This window comes from Cebus imitator, unplaced genomic scaffold (assembly GCF_001604975.1).
Source record: "Cebus imitator isolate Cc_AM_T3 unplaced genomic scaffold, Cebus_imitator-1.0 Scaffold33, whole genome shotgun sequence".
In the NCBI taxonomy this organism is placed as follows: Eukaryota; Metazoa; Chordata; class Mammalia; order Primates; family Cebidae; genus Cebus; species Cebus imitator.
This window is the reverse complement of record NW_016107348.1, coordinates 7,544,143-7,562,838: the sequence shown is the minus strand read 5'-3', so window position 1 is coordinate 7,562,838 and position 18,696 is coordinate 7,544,143. Positions and strand designations below refer to the sequence as shown.

At 35.5% G+C, this 18,696-nt stretch overlaps 1 protein-coding gene across 1 annotated transcript in view; it reads right to left on the bottom strand.

Moving 5' to 3' along the window:
* Nucleotides 1–18,696, bottom strand: part of PLA2G4A (phospholipase A2 group IVA) — a 146,512-nt gene that overhangs the window by 36,709 nt on the left and 91,107 nt on the right. Inside the window, exons 9-13 of the mRNA XM_017524540.2 lie at nucleotides 12,623–12,845; nucleotides 11,780–11,894; nucleotides 4,534–4,671; nucleotides 4,345–4,437; nucleotides 714–785 (exon numbers count right to left, since the gene is read on the bottom strand). Coding sequence (XP_017380029.1) covers nucleotides 714–785; nucleotides 4,345–4,437; nucleotides 4,534–4,671; nucleotides 11,780–11,894; nucleotides 12,623–12,845 — 641 coding nt within the window. The remainder of the gene's footprint in view (nucleotides 1–713; nucleotides 786–4,344; nucleotides 4,438–4,533; nucleotides 4,672–11,779; nucleotides 11,895–12,622; nucleotides 12,846–18,696) is intronic.

The window sequence follows — 18,696 nt, the reverse complement described above, 5'->3', positions numbered from 1 at the left end:
AAACGGCCGTCTCAAAACACTGTGTCAAAATAATCTACTTTACCATGAAACATTTACAACAAATATGTCCTTCATATTTGTTGCAAATCTGATCCTCACCTTATCTCTGCCCCAAGTCTATCACTGACTATCACGATCCACACCAAACTGAAAACAGCCTTGTCAGAATGTAAAAGGACTCATTTATACTATCAAATAATATATGCAACAAGTTCTTGATACTTTTACCCACTTCATCACTAATCCCTTCTCAAGAGGTAGAGTGAAGGCAGTAGGATAAGGCTCAGGAATGGAGCAAGAATACAATTTTTCATGTTACTTAATAACAAAATTGTAAAAGACCAAAATTTTAATTTTTAAAGTCATCTAAAAAGGTTCCCAAATCACAGTAGCTTTGCTGAGAAGCCCAGTGCTCTAATCAGACTTAAAAGAGAATTCAGCATTTCTACCATCTCGGATTTGTTCGTTTGTTCAACTTACAGTATTTTTGAGGTATTAAAACAAATTAGGGATATATATATATATATATATATATACTGCCTATTTTATTACACATGTAATATGCAATCCTCTCTCTCAATAGAAAACTACAATTTTATCATTTCCGTTTCTGAAGTGGAGATTACCACCAGCTTCTTGAATGAGAAAATCAGACTAAGTGTTCATATCCTTTCCTCGTGGATCTCGGCCAGAGAAGTTTCCAGCTCACTCACCTTTGGGTTCGTGTGATTCATCATCACTGTCCGAGCTATCGTTACTCACAATATGCTTTGTTGTAATATTTTCTGTGAAAAAGAGACAAAACAATTGAAGCATCTTAGGTGTCAAAATTCACAAATTTATTATAAAGAAGTAATCTGAGCAAAACCACAGAATGAGATCTACTAGCTCTGCTAGTATACATTTAAATCCATTTAATAAATCTAGATTTATTAGATTTAATCATGTTTTCAGATTTCTCACCAGAAACAAAGTTTCCTAGGACATGAAAAATTAGTTTATATTTATTAATTCATGATTTAAAGAGGATAATTTTTATGTTAATCATAATTCCAACAAAAAGCACAACTTGATTATAGGAAGCTCTTGTTATACCAAAAAATACTTGTTTTTCTTCCTTATTTTTAAGTGGTGTTTATGAAGGTAGAGGAGAAAACCAAAACCTACAGGGGAGCTACAGAACAGTTTTCTTAAAATGAATGAAAGATGCTAACAAATTATCTTTTGATTTTCAATAATATTGTAAGTTGTCAGTTGAAATTCACCTTTTGGTGTCAAGAATTTGTGCTTTCTGCAGAACATATTAAGAAAACAGTTATAAAAACTAAAATAACAACCAGAAATCCTTAAAACAAAGACAGCAGTAAAATCTAGCATGATTACTAGTTGTCTTTTTTCTTTATTTTTTAAAAACGGTTACCCAGGCTGGGCTGCAGCAGCATGATCTCTGCTCACTTCAACCTCTGCCTCTGTGCTCAAACAATCCTTCTGCTGTAGCTCCTGAGTAGCTGGGTCTATAGGCATGGACAATCCTACTTGGCTAATTTTTTTATTTTTATTTTTTGTAGAAATGAGGTCTCACTCTACTGCCTAGGCTGGTCTCAAACTCCTCCACCCAAGCAATCTTCCTGCCGTGGCCTCTTAAAAAGCCAGGATCATAGGCATGAGCCACCGTGCCCAGCCTAGTTGTCTTTTTTCAAGTAAAATGTGCAAGGATGACCAAGGGTATGTAATGGAAGGGTTAATAAATGCTTAAGGCAGTGGACTGACATTTATTTTTTAAGTTTTTACTGGCATGACTATACATACATTTGATAAAATGTTCACAAGCCAATATTATTGGTTTCATTTCATGACTATTATCAATAGTAATTTTGTAACATGGAGGTATGGGAGATGTTAAGGAATGATCTACTCCAGGTGCCATGTACATTACATGTGTTTCTAGGCCTACATGTATTTTGTTTTCCTTCCTTATGCATTTTCTTTCTTCCTTTCTCCCCTCCATTCCTTCCTTCCTTCTTTCCTTCCTTTCTCTTTTTCTCTTTCTTTCTTTCTTCCTCTCTTTCTTTCTTTTCTTTCTGTCACATTTGATAGTTTGATTTAGTTCACCAAAATAGTGTCTTATTTGTAAGGAAGAACTTCATATGAATAGCTAACTATTGTGAATTTACATGTTTTTCATCCTAGTATAATGTACAACTCTGTCTCTCAAAAGTGTAAAATTTTCACATTCATTCACAACTCCTCAGAGAGTAAATAATTTCATTCAGAGTTACCTGACTGTAGTCCAATTTACCTTAAAGTCTTTCTTCAGAAAGAAGAAAACAGAAAAGCAAAAATCATCTCTGAACACTCCTTTAGGAGGTAGACGTCAGTCAGCCAAAGGATAGAGTAGTCACCAGGAGTCCTCAGAGTCCTCTCAGTCACCTCTCTGGTTTCATTTCTGGAAATCCTTACTTAATCTGAGGTAACATGCTTCCTGCCGACTGGCGGATCACACATACACGATATTCCCCCTCAGTCTGACACACAGTACGAGTAAATAGGCTGCCAGACTGCTGGCCTCTGAGGAAACTTCTCAACAAAGAACCTTCTCAAAACTACTTAGTATAAACCTCCTCCTTTTCCTTGGCCTTTAGCCACTGTCTCACCCACACTCAGATATGTTATTTCAGTCCTATTCTCTTCCTGCCTTAAGAAGAAAAAAATAACAAACCCTAGGTTATCTGGGTTATTCAACAGAGGAGAACAGGAAGCAAGCCTCAATATGTGATCTTCTCTTTCTTCTTTTATTTTTTTCTTAAAATCTTCCCATAATTTAGAGAAAGGGTTTGTTATTTCCACAAAGAGTTGAGAACAGGACATTCATCTGGCATATAACATTCATTAAATAAGTCAAGGAAGATCATTTTATCATGATACACTTTGCCTTGCAGTTACTGGTAAGAGAATGTGCCCCACAGTACGTGTCACAGCAGGCCCATGAGTGCCACCTACCTTGTCTGCTCATTAACTGGGTGACGAGCAGAGGACAGTAAGTAAACAAGCACAAGGTGCCTTGTTTGTTTGTTTTTATTTTTCTTCCAATGAAATTATAAGATCACTTTTCCACTATTCATCAAGAACTAACCAAAAATACAAATGATGCTCTTGAAAATATTATGAACTATAGGAGTTTACTGCACTAAGTATACATATCAAATAAATCATCATATAACTAAAATCAATTCTTGTAGGCACAGTGGTAATACTGCTTATAAGCCACCTTAATGTTCAAATTAATGTTACACTTATATTCTCTTTTGCATGTAAACTTAATTAAATCAACTGGCATTGCCTGAGATACCAAGTACAGCTTGTTTAAAATTCCTGCAGTAAGCTTTTTGTATGTGAGCATTCTTCAAGTAAATTAATTATTTAAAAAGTCATCAATGTTATTCTGTCAACTCCTCTGTTCTCAGATAGATCTGTGCTACTTCCCAAATACAGAAGAGATAGTAGGTAGCTGTGCTGATACTCCCATCAGGTGCTTCCCCTGACCCCTGCTGTTAGGGCTCCAAATTCAGATTTAGCATTCCACCATTTCTTTATGCTATCAGTCAAAACAGTCAAAACAAAAATTAGTGTTGATTAAAATACAGGTGGCAAGGCTTTTGGAAGATACTGAAGGTAATTTATTTTTTTGGCTTTTAGCCAAAATTTATTCATTTAAGAAAACATGTTTCTATGGTATTATTCTTATAATGAATGAAAACCACTGGTCCCAGTTGAGATTGTCTGCCTTCTCAGGTTTTGTGAATATTTGTAATTTATTGTAGGCTAATGGGTTAGATTTAATGAAAATCATTAGTTTAAGTTTACTAGAGGTAATTTGATTTTTTTTTCCTTCTTTTGGATATAGATTAGTATAAGATGATAACAGAATTCCAATGAGTTAATGTTGAAGGGTTAAATAAATTGTGGCAAGCATAAACTTAAGTGTTACACTGTATTTAGCTGTTGGTGAATCTAATCTTTAAAAAGCTATTCTTATTTGATAAAAAGAGGACTTTCCAATAAAATAATATGTTTAGCAGTATAATGAGAAAAAGGAATAGAGTTGTGTTCTATTAAAAATTACTCTTAGGAATTAATGATTTTTATGAGTTCTATAAACTCAGTGTCAAAATAATACTTAAGAGGTAACTTACATATTTTAGGAAATGTTTAGGTTGAGTCAACCAAATTATTAATAAATTTAGAATAATTAAAATACGAATATTTAATATTCTAGCTATATATGTTAATAAAATATATCAATGTAGCCAGATTTTTATCAATGTAAGCACATCTTTAGGATACCTAATTCTTCCTCCATTGTGGAGCCTCTACTTTGTGAACCAGAAACGCCCAAAACTCTGTTGAACAATATGGAAAATGCACTGCCCCAGACACCTAAAATAAAGGAGAAACAGAGAATAACTTAAAAATGTACCAGGATTTAAAATGGTCAAACAAATCAGTGATAATATGTTCATTTTGATCACTTACCCATTAAGAAATGCAAAGGGTTTTCTTCATACTTCTTAACAACTGTTCCCATAAAAAATTTGCTTCCAAATAAGTCAGGAGCCATAAAAGTACCATATTTAGCCATGCCAATTTCGTATGGACTAAATTCAACCCAATCTGAAAGCATTTTAAAAACAAGGCAATCCATTAATAGGGAAATGCTCTAGCATGGTGTACACAGCTAATGATCACTGTAATAATGTTATGCTTATTCTCATTCATTTATTGAAAATGTTGAAATGAAAACATTAGCCAAATGCCCATTACGTATATGACACTGTGTAGAAGTTGGGGGAAAAACGCTTAGAGGTGAATATGACAATACAAAAAGATGCCTTCTAATTTGCAGAAATTGGTTACACTTTTCTATTTAAAAACTCAGATGTCTTTTTGAAGTCAGTTTTCATTCTATAGAATAGAAAACTGAAAACCGCTAACTAGATATAAATTTCATGGAGCAGACAGAAGAAATTAAACTCTTTGTTAACATTACAAGCAGTCTATTAAAATGAAATAAAATGTTTTCTAACATTTACCTTTTCTTCATCTTTAAATTTTGCTTACTAGCCACCTATTCTAACTCCACAAGATTGCAATACAAAGTTTTTAGGTTGAATGCCTTAGAAAAACATGGTAATAATGTCAGTGATGTATCCTGTCTAAGAGCAGGGGCTCTGGAGCCGGACTGTCTGGGATCAAATCCCATGCTGCTGCTTACGAACTGTGCTTACTGACTTGGGTACATTATCCTCTCTCTGTCTTAAGTCCCTAATCTGTAAAATGTGAATAAAATTAGTAGATAGTGTATAGGGTTGTTTTGAAGATCCAATGAGTTAAGAAATATAAGCAGCTTAGAAGAGGGCATAGCACATTTCAATAGTGGCCACTTTATGTTTCACGTATCCCCATGGCTATAACTATGTCTAATTGTCATCTGCATCTTAATGTCTTCAGCAAGAACTCCTGGCTTCTGATTCCCATTTTCTACACTTGCCACTCCTTCATTCTTCTTGTTGGTAAAAGGTACTATTATTCATACTCACTTTAGGATGACCCTTGATGGTTCTCTTTCCTTATAGCTTACATCTAAAAAATCAGTGCTGTAGGCTCTATCACCAGTTATGTTTAGAACCTGGTCACCTATCCATTTCCCGGCCGTGACCATACTGATACAAACAGCTTTATTCTCTCTCTTGAACCTTCACGATAGCCTCCTAAAATGCTTCTACTCTGTTCACCTATTACCTTTTTGATATCCCATATCCAGAAGAAATCTTTAAAAATATAAATCACAGCACACTAGTGTCATCTGAAAGCTTCCCATTACACTGAAAACAGAAACAGAGCCTACAAGTTTCCATCCTGGCCTAGATCCCACTCGCTGTGAGATGCGGCCACATCTTCTAACAATGTTCTATCACATTTTGTCTTGCGTATCCCACTTCAGCTGCAGTCTTTTTGCTGTTCCTCAGAGAAGTCAAGTTCATTCCCACTTCTGCATACACTTGCTATTCCCTTCTGCTGTTATAAGGCTTGCTCCTACGGAATCTTTAGTTTAGGGTCTTTGTTGATGGTCGGTTATAAAATCCCAACATCATCCACCCCGACCAACTCTTAAGTCTCTGTCCCATTTCATTTTTTTTCTAGTTTTTCCCTTTCTGAAATTATAATATGTTGGAAATCGCTTATCCAACAATACAAAATCCAAACAATTCCAAAAGTCATAAGCTTTTTCGTTACTCATTTGGTGGTAAAATCTGATCTGAATCCATTTAGTGAGAAATCAGTCTTAAATGTTGGTGGGTTCTCTTATAATTCATTTATCCCACTCGATGTGAATATTTAGGTATCCTATTGGAGAACTATCACTGTTTGATTACAAAAACCCACTGGGATATTAAGTAATACACAATATGAGTACCTTTATACCTTTAAAATCCAAATATTTTGAATTCTAAAACACATGTCACCAAAGGTTTGGAAAAGGAATGGTGGATCTATATTTATTGTTTGTTCAATGGTAGATCACAACATTCTTCTTTCACGAAGGAAGGGATGAAATCACAATTTTGATAACATTATAATTCATTATACGTCAAAGCCAAATGGTACATATACTCTTCATCAGAAAGTGATGTGATTTACTATGATTTACATGGAGTTCGTGAGACATGACTAGCAATGAGTCAGAGTCTGTTAGGAAAATTCCTGTATTCATACAAGTAATTGCCCTATCTCTCAATTTCACACCCTGTCATGGGAACTGAAGCGTAACAACTTCCTGGTTGCTACTTTTCTAGCTATCTCTTCTTTATTAGTGCTGTGGCCTGGGCACACAGTAACTATAGGCATTCTCAAAAGCTAAGATGAGCCCTGCACTCTTCACTGAAGAAATCATGGTATTAGTTTTCAACTAATTGTCTCCTGCTGGTGACTCTACCTGTTGACACCAGCCTCTCTCCTGCATCTCCACAGACTGCCAACTGCCTTTGGGCCCCTTACACTCAGATACTCTGTCATCTTCTCCCACTAGACTTACCTAGATAAGAACTCATCACTCTTCTTCCAGGCCAGCTTACCTATTTCAGTAAACCGTGCTATCACTCTATCAAATCCATCATGGCATCACACCGATGACTCTTAGGCCTCTCATATCCATGTACTCTTTTCTTTCTTTATAAGTAGGTCCCAGTTCCGGGGCTTTATCACAAAAACTGGAAGCAAACATCTCTGCTTCCAGTTTCATTCCTTTCCCTTCTGTCTTTAATTGGACACGAAAGTACTTTTTTCAAAAACACTATGTAAATAATTTTATTGCCCTGCATAAAATCATTAACTATTTCCTATTATCATCAAAAGTACATAAAAATGTCTCTGTCTGGAATTAAAATCATTCCATAACTTGGGACTAATGGTGTCTCCAAATGCAACACCTTTCTTCACCAGTGTGTGCATAAGTCCTAGGGTAGTTTTTTTTGTTTGTTTTCAGTGATGCCCAAAACATACCTCTGCTTCCCTTCTGAGTGCTTTCTCATATTGTTTCCACACAAAGATGTCTTTTGACCTGTACTTGACAGATCCCTCTACGTTCAACCTAAATCCAAGCTTCATCACCCTCACAAAGTCTTTCTTATGACTATACTAAATCTCTATGATGGCTCACCCTTATGTCAGGTCTACATACTTACGTCATATATAGGCATATTGTAGGAATTTTCCCATGCTTTATTTTTGTCTCTTTAATAGGATTATAACTTTCTTGAGGAAAAGTACTATCTTTGTATTTCTATAGTGTCTTGTCAAAAAATTTACCATGATGCCGAGTTCATAACCAGAAGTTGTAATCCCTAAATGCAGTTCATTCACCAGTGGAAATTTTTAAATGAATGTTTTAAGTCCTCTCAGCAAGGTGATGTAGTGGAGGAGTCAAGAATTTCTAACAGTTTAAACACGAATGTTTATTTGTTGAAAATTTCCAAGGAATTTCTAAATGAAACATCTAAAATTATTCCAAGAGGGATGGAAAATGTTATCCGATATTGTTAAAGTAAAATTATTAATAAAGCTTCTGTAACCAAATTTGATTATTTGACTTTTTAAAATATAATTCGGAGACTCTCTCAACTTTTTCCTCTACAGAGCCACCTTCATTCTAAGCATATATTAGAAGAATAAATTACAGACATGTCTCTATTCTTTTTTCTCAGTAACTCAAGTAACGCTACTTGAACCTCAGGACATGTAACTTAAGATGTCTTATCGGGGTACAAGATTCATATAATTAATGTTTAATGATTTTGTCTAAATCTGTTGGAAGACACAGCTCAAACCTCCTTATCACAGAAGCTTAAAAATGAAGGTTAGTGGTGTACCCCTCATCTCAGCAGCAGGACTGCAGTTAGGCAGATGTCTAAATCAAATACATCCAGGTCCATAGACTACTAACTGAATATAAAACAGCCTTTTCTCAGTCTAGAAGAACGCAGAATACCCACTCACCCAAATATTATTTATTCTTTAATTATTTTAGTTAGGTTTTCTTTGAAAATGGCTATTGACTAAAAATTCAGAATAAAATATAAGCACTGTGAAAAGTCCAGAACAATCATAATAAAAATAAAACTATTATATTTTTATGCCTTCTTATAGTTTTCAGTCTTATCTTAAGCATAGTTCATATTATTGTATTAATATCTCTGTAAGATAAATCTTAAGGTTACTATCCTTTTTAAATAATGAAGAAAATAAAGAATCAGAGATTACATGGCTAGCCTGAGGTATTCAGTTTAGAATTATTGTGAGACAAGGCTTCTAAGTTAGAATCTAGTGCTCTTTCGGCCATATCATTCTTCTTCCTGGGTGATGGATGATTTATTTGGCCATGCAAAAATCTGACTAGCATGCAAGTGTTATAGACCAATGAATTCCAAAAATTTCAAAACTTTACAAGATAATAGCTATGGCGGGGGGGGAGGGGCAGGGCAGGGAAGCAATTTCATTATGGTGCTTACTTTTCTTATGTCATAGTCTCAGCTCTCTACTGTGAACTCCATTATAGTCCAAGATGTGTGTTTCCTTGTTGCTGCCGATCAAACCAGATTTATCCTAGTCCCTGCTGCATGTCCCCCTCCATAATCCCATAATTAAATTTGCCTTTCATATTCAAATCCTATTCATTTTTAAGATCTAGAGCTCTGACTTTTCTTATACAGCTTTCACAGAACATTCTAATTTGTTAAAATCTACTGGAAACTTATTATTAGGGCCTGCCATTGTTTTACAACCTTTCTCACTTTCTGGCAAAATATAGTGAGAAGTTTCATCTTCATTTAACAGATGAGAAAACTGGGTCTAACAGAGGTCCTATAACTTGGTCAAAATGACAGTGTATAGTAACAGTTATGTACTCTCTGGTGCCTTAACTTCTTTAATAGTTATTATAAATTTTCCAAACAGATTAAAAGGTCTTATAGGGTGGGGATGATATATTGTGGTGAGGAAAGAGGAGTTCATCCTTAGTGCCTGCAGACTACAATCCACATAGTCAAGTATCACTGTGTACACATCAGAAGTCAGTATGGTAAAACAAAAAGAAGAAAGGATTTTTGAAACCAATTCTCAGCACTTCTAATTACTTTCTAAGTGGCAATGTGCAATCTATTTAATATTTATGAGGTTCTGGTTTTTCTTCTGTGGAACACAGCTAAAAATACCTACTCCCCGGTTGTAGTAAACATGGAATAAAATAATAAATATGATAAGTGCCTTATGAACCATAAGGATGACAAACATTTTAGCCAATATTTTAACAAACACTTGACTGGATGGATCCCATATGTGCTAATTTTTGTCAACTATTCAAAATTCTCGTCTGAGAGGCAGTGGAGAGAATAGTGAAAATTACAAAAGGATCCTGGATATATATCTGCTAAAAACACACCATTCATGATGATTTGTTACACTCATGGTGTGTCTTAAGTCCCTGAGATACTTTTCCTAAAAATAGAATGAAACCCACCAGCCACAGTAGCCATTGTGCTGCAGACTGATACTGACAGAGCCCCCCAAAAGTGTGATGTTGTGTACTTTTAGAGTATCCAAGAAGCAAAGCTTGAGAAGAAACAAGTGTTCACTCATGAGATTTAACAAAATGAGGCATTTTGTTCATCAACCACTGCAAATGTACACTAGTACTTTTTAGGTGCTGAATTATAAAAATTACAACAATGCTTTAAATGGCAAACATACAGTTGGCTCTGCATACCCATGAGTTCAGCAAACTCAATCAACTGCAGATCGAAAGTATTTGAAAAAATTCCACAAAATGTAACGCGGTTGACATGTACTATGTAGTTAAGCCTACTATGGTTTGATCTATACTAAACATGTACAGACTTTTTTCCTTGTAATTATTCCCTAAAGAATATAACAACTATTTACCTAGCATTTACATTGTATTAGGTGTAAGGTTTATTGCTGGGGTAAAATGAGGAAATTGAGGCAAGTAGAAGAAAATGAGAAGCTAATTTATTTAGCTCCTGGGTGAGGTTCTGTGGTTTAAGGGCCAAAGAAGTCACGCCCAGGGGTTTTATGGGGAGGGGAGGCAATGGACTGGGTTTTGGGAAATAAAACGAAAGCAGTTTTATTGGCTGTTGGGAAACAGGATGTGCATGGAGTGAGCTGTCATTGGTAGGTGGGCGGGACTTTGGGTAAGTGGGCCTTGATTGGCTGTTGGGGAAACAAAGCAAAAGCAGCTTTATTGGCTGTTGGGAAACAGGATGTGCATGGAGTGAGCTGTCATTGGTAGGTGGGTGGGACTCTGGGTAAGTGGGCCTTGATTGGCTGTTGGGGAAACAAAGCAAAGGCAGCTTTATTGGCTGTTGGGAAACAGGATGTGCATGGAGTGAGCTGTCATTGGTAGGCGGGCGGGACTTTGGGTAAGTGGGCCAGCCGGGGGCTATTGGGCAGGGTTTGGTGGGGCTTCTTTAAAATTTTTTTGGCAGGGTTTTTTAATGGTAGGCTGGGGTTGACCGCTTAGTTTGGTGCTGAATGTGGATCTGGGTGCAGTAGAAGAAGTGGGTGTGGGGAATTCACGTGGAGAAGCCAAATGCTGAGTAATGTGCTCAAAAGGATAAGGCGCGAGCAGGGATAGGTGTGTCCATTTAACTCCCTGTGAGGCAACCGGCCTTACATTAGGTATTGTGAGTAACCTAGAGATGATTTAAAGTATATAGGACATGTGTAGGTTACCTGCAAATACTGTGCCATTTGATATAAGGGGCTTGAGCATCCACTGAATTTGGTATCCACAGGGAGCCCTAGAGCCAAACCTCCATGAGTACTAAGGGACAACTCTAGATCATGTTACCCAATTAATGAAAAGATAACCAACAAGTAAAAGGATTTGCGTTGCCTCAAAGCATAGGTACATTATTTTGTCAAAAGCTGTTGAGAAACAGATAACTAAAATTGAGTTATTGATTATATTCCTGATTTTCATTTTACCATATTAAATGAAAATACATTAGTTACTAGTTTCATGGAATATTCTCTACAACCAGAAAATTGTCTCGCTTAATATGGTCTTATATTTTCAAAGTCTTATGTCATAGAAAATACATTAAAATAAACAACTGAAATTGCTTATGACTTTCTTCTAAAGAAAATCATGGGAAACCGCAATTCAGAGGTTCCAGGAGGTGTTCTGAGAAAGGAAACGGCATACCTGCAAACATCAGCTCTGAAACGTCGGGCTTGACATGAAGACAGGTGAAAAGAGGTAAAGGGCACTGTGCAGTATTGACTTTTTCCTTCAAACTACTCAAGGTAGTATTCATCCTCTGTCCACAGAAGAAAGAAAAAGGTGACTTTAAATTTATAAACAGATACAGGAAGAATGCTATTTAAAATAGTACTTCCAATCAAAATCTTATAATTTTATAATAAAAATAAGTCTTATTACTTCTAGAAATTACGAGGTCCTGAATGAACAACAACAACAAAAAAATAAGCCCTATGGAAGTAACTATCTTCATTCTGAAAATAATCATAACTCTAGAGACTATGTCTACATCTGAACTGGAGAATGAATTAGCAACTATGGAGCCCAGAAGAAACTTGGCCCCTGGACTCCCTGTCTCAGGCTCTCCTCTGCTCCATCTTCGACAAAACATCTCACTGCAATCATATACCAAGTGGGTCTGTTCTATGTGATCCCCCTCCTTTCTTGACTGTTCAGGCTAAGTTCATTCTTCCTTATCTAAAAACGTTATTGTTCTTGGAGGGAACGGGCAGTTAAGGGTTAAAATATGAATTTTTTTTCCCCCAGAGAAAATGAATACAAAAGCACTTCCTCACACATTCAAAACCTTTACATCATTTGAATGAATTAGTAAGCACTAGTTTGACAGGTAGAAGAGTTACAGTATCTGGTGGGAGAATGGGTGCAGTACACATAGTTGGAAGAATAAGTAGAGTCTAGTGATTTTTATAAAATGTATTGCATTTTCTTTTATAATATGCTTTGTCTACTTGTTGTAAAAGTAATGTAGATTGAACTGTAACTTACATTATGAATTAGTGTTTCTCCTATTAGCATCCCAAAGATATCAGTAAAAGTGACAGGCTGTCCAGAGCTTTTCTTCTTCCATAAAGACTCAACATATCTTTTAACTTTCTGTGGTGTGAGAAGTAAAAGGGGGTTGTGGCTAACATTTTTCATTAGTTCTTCATTAATCTCCTCTGGCCCTTTCTCTGGAAAATCGGGGTGAGAATACAAGGTTGACATGTACCTACACAGAAAACAAAGCACAATCAGTAAAGATAAAGGGCATTACACAGCAGTCTCCAAAGAAACCGGGACTCTCTGTAAATGAAGAATGGTGGATATATTTGGTTAACTTCATTATCTGATGGCAGATATTAACAAATGTAAGAAAAGAACGTGTCAATCAGAAAGGAGCTGGTCTACCATGAAAGCAAAGTAAGAAAGAGGTATCAGAGGAAACACTGAGCTTCCATGCACAGTCCAAGAGAGAGGGTGCCCTACTAGGCCCACTGTCCATTATCTAGAGTGCCAGGAATGCGTATCTCCATCAGACTATTTGAGATTGATGACAGAGCACATCTGAGTCATGTAAATAAATTGACTTGTCTGGCTCCAAGACCAGTCAAGCAATCTGATCATCTAAATTTTCATGATGCTTATCTACAGGCAGAAAATGTGCTGTCCCAACTATGGTGAATTCCCAATTCCCTTGACAAATGCTTTTTTTTCCCCTTAATTATCCATTGGCTAATTAGACAAAATCTCAAACCTTGTTAACTGCAGGTCTCTGAATTTCTGAACATAGGAATCTGAAGGCAAAATCCTAAAGAGGAATAAGGTCATTAAAGTAAATGCTTTCTTATGAAGCCTCTTGGCTGCCAGCCATTTGGCCACTTCTGGTACAACTGGAAATCACCGTGAGCCTTAATATTTGATATCTAGATAATAAATATTCAGTTATTGTGCTCCTTCCTGTGAACCAATACCTCTAGTATGGTAGATCTCATGCTGAATATTAATTACTTGTTGACTTATCTTTTCCCTCAATAAATTGCGTCCCTTTCTTCAGGAAATAAACTTGGTTTACTCATCTTTTTTAGCCTCAGTGACTAGTTAATGTCCAGCATATGACAAGCACAGCTTAGAAAACTCACAGAACAAATAGAATATGTAAACACTTCACCACTTCATCCAACCAAGGAGAAAATAGCACATGTTTTAATCTCTTATTTCCCTGGGATTCAAATCAAAATGCCTATTATAATGGTTATTGTTCCTTCAAGGGGAGAAAACTAATAATTCTTGTTGGGCCCCTACTATATTCTGGACATGGTGTTAGTTAATTGTTCACAAGTGGTTGTCTTAAAGACTCACAGTGGTTTTCAAAGTGTAATTATCAGTAAAAAGAGCATTGGTGAATTTAAATAACATGCTCATATTTCCCAATTTATAGCAGCAGAACTGGAATTCAAAATTTGTCCTCTCCCCAATAGGCCTTTTTTTTGTAGTCTATTATACAAGACTTCAGTAGAGACCAAACTATTCCCATTTCGCAATAAATTATAATTCCTTATTGGGTTCAGAGCTACTTGGAGACAAGCTGAGAATAATGATCAGTTAATAAATGGAGAGTAACAGACCCACAATGGAACGCATGCACAGAAAAAAAACCTTTAATATACTTTTATGCCACAAATTGAATTTGAAACAATTCTCTCAATATGTAGTAATGATAAACCAAACAGACTTGTCCAGCTCAACCTAGTATAATCACCAAATATCTATAAAAATACAGCTTTGAATCCTTGAAAGATACACAGTTCATTTATTCCTATAGTTATTCCAAAGTCTACCATGTGATCCATCCAAATCAATAAAGATATGATATTCTGGACCTCATCATACTTTTAATGAATGCACAATGTACTCTCTGAAGGTTGAAGTAAACTAGTGTTCTCTATCTCTCTCTCTATCTGTCTCTCTCTCCTCCCCACTCCCCCACCCCCCACCTTGTTAAGCAGTCGGCTTAGAAATATAAGCCCTGGTGGGAGACAGAAAAACCTGAAATACTTCAACCATTGACATTGGGTTAATGGTCTGTGCTTGTTCAGCATTTATGACATATATTCCTCAGAATTCACAAAATGAGTTAGATAGTATTTTCATGGTATCCCTGCAGTTACATCTGAGTGAGATTGTCTCAAAAAATAAAAAATCAAATATACAAATGTTATCCCAATTTCTAAATCTATAGTTAAGCCTTTATTTTCATCTCTTTACCAATAATGTTTCCCAATTATACCAATCAATTTTCAAAAAGAGAGTAGCTTAGACATAGGAGGACCTCTATAAATTAGTTAATGAATGAAAGGGTCTTAGGTTTATTTGTCGATAAATCTGTAAACATTTGCCTCTAATTTTTCAACATATTTATAAGAGAGGACACCTCATTTTTTTAATCTAAATGCATTTTAGGTCGTGTGACATTTTAGATGCAAATCAGCCAGAGAAGAAGAAATGTTCAGTTCAATGCCTGTCTCCAAATCAAATTGTCAGTGTTCTAAAATATCAGTAGCTAACCACCAGGACTTGCTGAATCCGAACCTTCAGGGATAAACATGTAGAATTTGGGGGCTTAAAAAAGTGGAGAAGTGATTTTCATCTGCAACTAAGATTTAGAATCTCAAATCTTCTTCAGAAGACCCTCAACACCTGTTAAGCAAATATCTTAAAATCCTTTAAAAACTCCTAAATTAATTTTTCCATAAAATGCAGCTACTTACACATTACTTTATTTGGTGATTAAGCAACTATGACCTAAATAAAGTCAGGCACTGTGCTAGTAAGAGAGATTCATTAGGGAACAAGACCATCTTAGCCCTTAAACAACAAATTTTCTCTAACAAATATTGACCTTTGAGTCTGTTATACCTTATGTGACCATTTCTGTTAATGCTGTTTCTTTTTTCATTGTTCCAGCAATTTTTTGTACTACTAAGCTGAATGTTCTCACTCTCAAATTCTATTTTAGTTAGTTCAGTAAATTGGGCCATATTGTCTACAGATGCAGAGCTGTTCTCATTTCTTTTTAGATGGCAATACTGTACAAACATGGCAGTCAACATGCAATAGCCCCTGGAAGAACAGCCGAGGAAGAAAGCTGTGCTAATCCTGAGTAAAAGAACACAGGATTACTGTCCTGATTTTTGAGTTCACTCATTTCAGGTCTCCAGGTTAGCTAATACCTAGAGTTAAAGAATCACAAGTATCATCCAAAATTAATCTCAGAAGTAATTACCATAAAGGTAGTAGCAGCTATCAGGGAAGCCTTATCCTACCCAAAATTCTCTTTTATGATCACAGAAAACTTTCTGGGAGGTCCAGGGCTTCTCCAGATATTTCCGTATTACCTCACTTACACCAAATCACGGCTGTGTATCAGCAGAATATAAAAGATTACACAACACAGAAGCGTAATTTGTTTTTCCAAGCCTTTCCGAATTCCTTCCTTTGAACTTTTTACCTTCTTACTTATACTTTTTAAGAGAGAACTGTGACCATGAATCATCCTGACCACCTTTACTTGTGCCTCAGGGAGCATCTCTTCTTTCCTTGGTTAACACCTTCACCTGTGCTTTCCATCTGTGTCCTGTCTCTGCTGGTCTTTTTCTATCCATGATCTATTTTTTTACCTTCCATCTATCCCTCGACACTATTTCCTACACCTCAGACATCTACGAAAATGCTCAACTTTCTTAAATTCTGAAAAAAGAAATAAAAACCCTTCCCCAGGCCCTATGTTCCCTTCAAATAATGACTCCCACCTTCTTTTCCAAACAAAGTACTTGAAATAATAGATGGCTCTTATGAGGTCATAGTCCTACTTTTTGTACTTTAATGTTTTATTCAACCCTTATTTTTTGCAATTTCATGTTCAAAATTATCTTTTAATTACTTTAATCAGTGGTTCCTGCTAAAACCACTAACCAAACTCAGTCCTTTGCTAAGCTTTTCACAGATTTTCAACATTTTAAAATATCCCTCCTTCTTGAAAAATCCTTCCCTCTAGATCTCATTTTTCATTTGATTCGCCTCTATGACAGCTTATCTGCAGCCTCCATTAGGGTGCTATTTTCTTTTTATCTATTAAGTTTCGGAGTGTTATAGGATTCCATGAATTAAATTATTGATGATAATAGCTAAAATGGCAGAAGTTGGTGGAATTACCTGTGGAGGACATATCGATATAACAGACCAAAAGAGAAGCCCTGAGGGAAAGCCCACATGAAGGAGAAAAACTGTGGAAGTGGTAGGGACAACATATGGAGGAGAGACCAGAGAGGATGAAATAAAATCAAAGAGGCCCGATAGGAACAATCAGAAAGAAACACAAAGCAATGTGCAAAACGTCTCAGTCTCCAGTCTTGGCCCCCTCCATTCCACGTACCCAAAGAAGTCAAGGAAAACAAAAAACTTCGCAAATTAAGTGGCCTGTGAATGAAAATCTGTTACAAGGAGTGAGCAGCCTTTTAAGGAAGCGAAATAAAAAGGGAAAAGCTGATCTTTAAGGAAATAAGACTGTGAAAGACAGAGTATAAATATATATATATATATATATTCTATAACTATGTATATATTATATAAGTATATATGTAGTATATAGAGAGAATATATATACTTCTCTCTATGTATCTATATATTTCTATATAGAGAATATATATAGATATACATATGTCCTTCTTTATCTTTCACAGTGTATCTCATATATATATATATATAAATGTGTGTGTGTGCCCATTTAAAATCCTTTTATTACATTTTACAGGACATGTTTACTGACAGGAGAATATAAGAAGATATTGCACCAAATCTATAACCAAAGCAATAACTGCAGTTCTAATATAGCTCACGCATACACAATTATATCCCCAAATCAGCACTCAAGGTCTAGTCTTGCTTTATTAGATGAGTTTAAGAAAGTGAGCTTCTTACATTTGTCAGTGATAGACAACAGGGATCTCATAAATAATGAGTATAAAGAAAGAAAACCACTTGAAGAATAATAACAAAATGATTGAGTAGGCGAACCAATGGAAGGGTCCAAGATTTTCTAACACATTACTCATTAAACAGGCAGATGCCTGCTCTTTCCTTCAAGGGAAAGAATGATGATGGGCTACTCCCTGCTTTCAGAAGAAATAAATCGTTTTGAGGGTCCATACAGAGGAGACAGCAATGCTGACTCTAGGTTTTTGTCTCAGAACTAGTCTGATTCAAAACGTTTTTAAAAAACTGTAGATTATTTAAATGTGATATTCTCTATGAAATATATATGTCCAAGAAAAAAGTGTGGTTTAGTAGGAAGAACTCAGAATGACAGATCAAAAGCCTGAGTTTATATGCTAGCTCTACTAGTGATGTTAGACAAGTCATTTGGCTTCTATGTCAAATTTTCTTTAGCATAAAAACGAATAAACTCATATCTGTCTCACAAGATAAAATGGCACAGAAACTTTAAAATGCTAGACATATATAATATGATAATCTGATAGATGAGTTTTGCCATGGCCAAATGAATGAAAAGGCCTTATAAGTCCAAGACAGATCTTCATTAATAAGGTGATACTCTTATTTGAGACATGTGAGCAAGGATTTCATTTGATTTTCAATGTGCTTATGTGAGGTAAGCAAACCAAAAGTATGTAGTATCATTTCTGAAAATGTTTTATAAATATATTTGTGAAAATCTAGAAAGTTATAAGTATTATACATATGTTTTAAGTCTCCACCTCAATTTAGCTGATGTTTTAAGCCTTCACCTAAATACATTTAAAGGACTAATGTCATATATACTTAGATGAAAACCAATGAAATATATAGTATTTCCATATTCAAAATTGTTTTCTTTGTTCTGTATATTATGGTATCTTGCATCTTATTCTATTTGCCCTAAAGAAGAAAATGAATATGGAATGAATCATGTAGAGTTAGACATGTTCACTGAAGGACTACAAATCAGCAAATTATAAGAAGATTAACTTAATTATGGGTAGAGTATGTTGTTCCACTTCTATATTTATCTAGAATTATCTTCA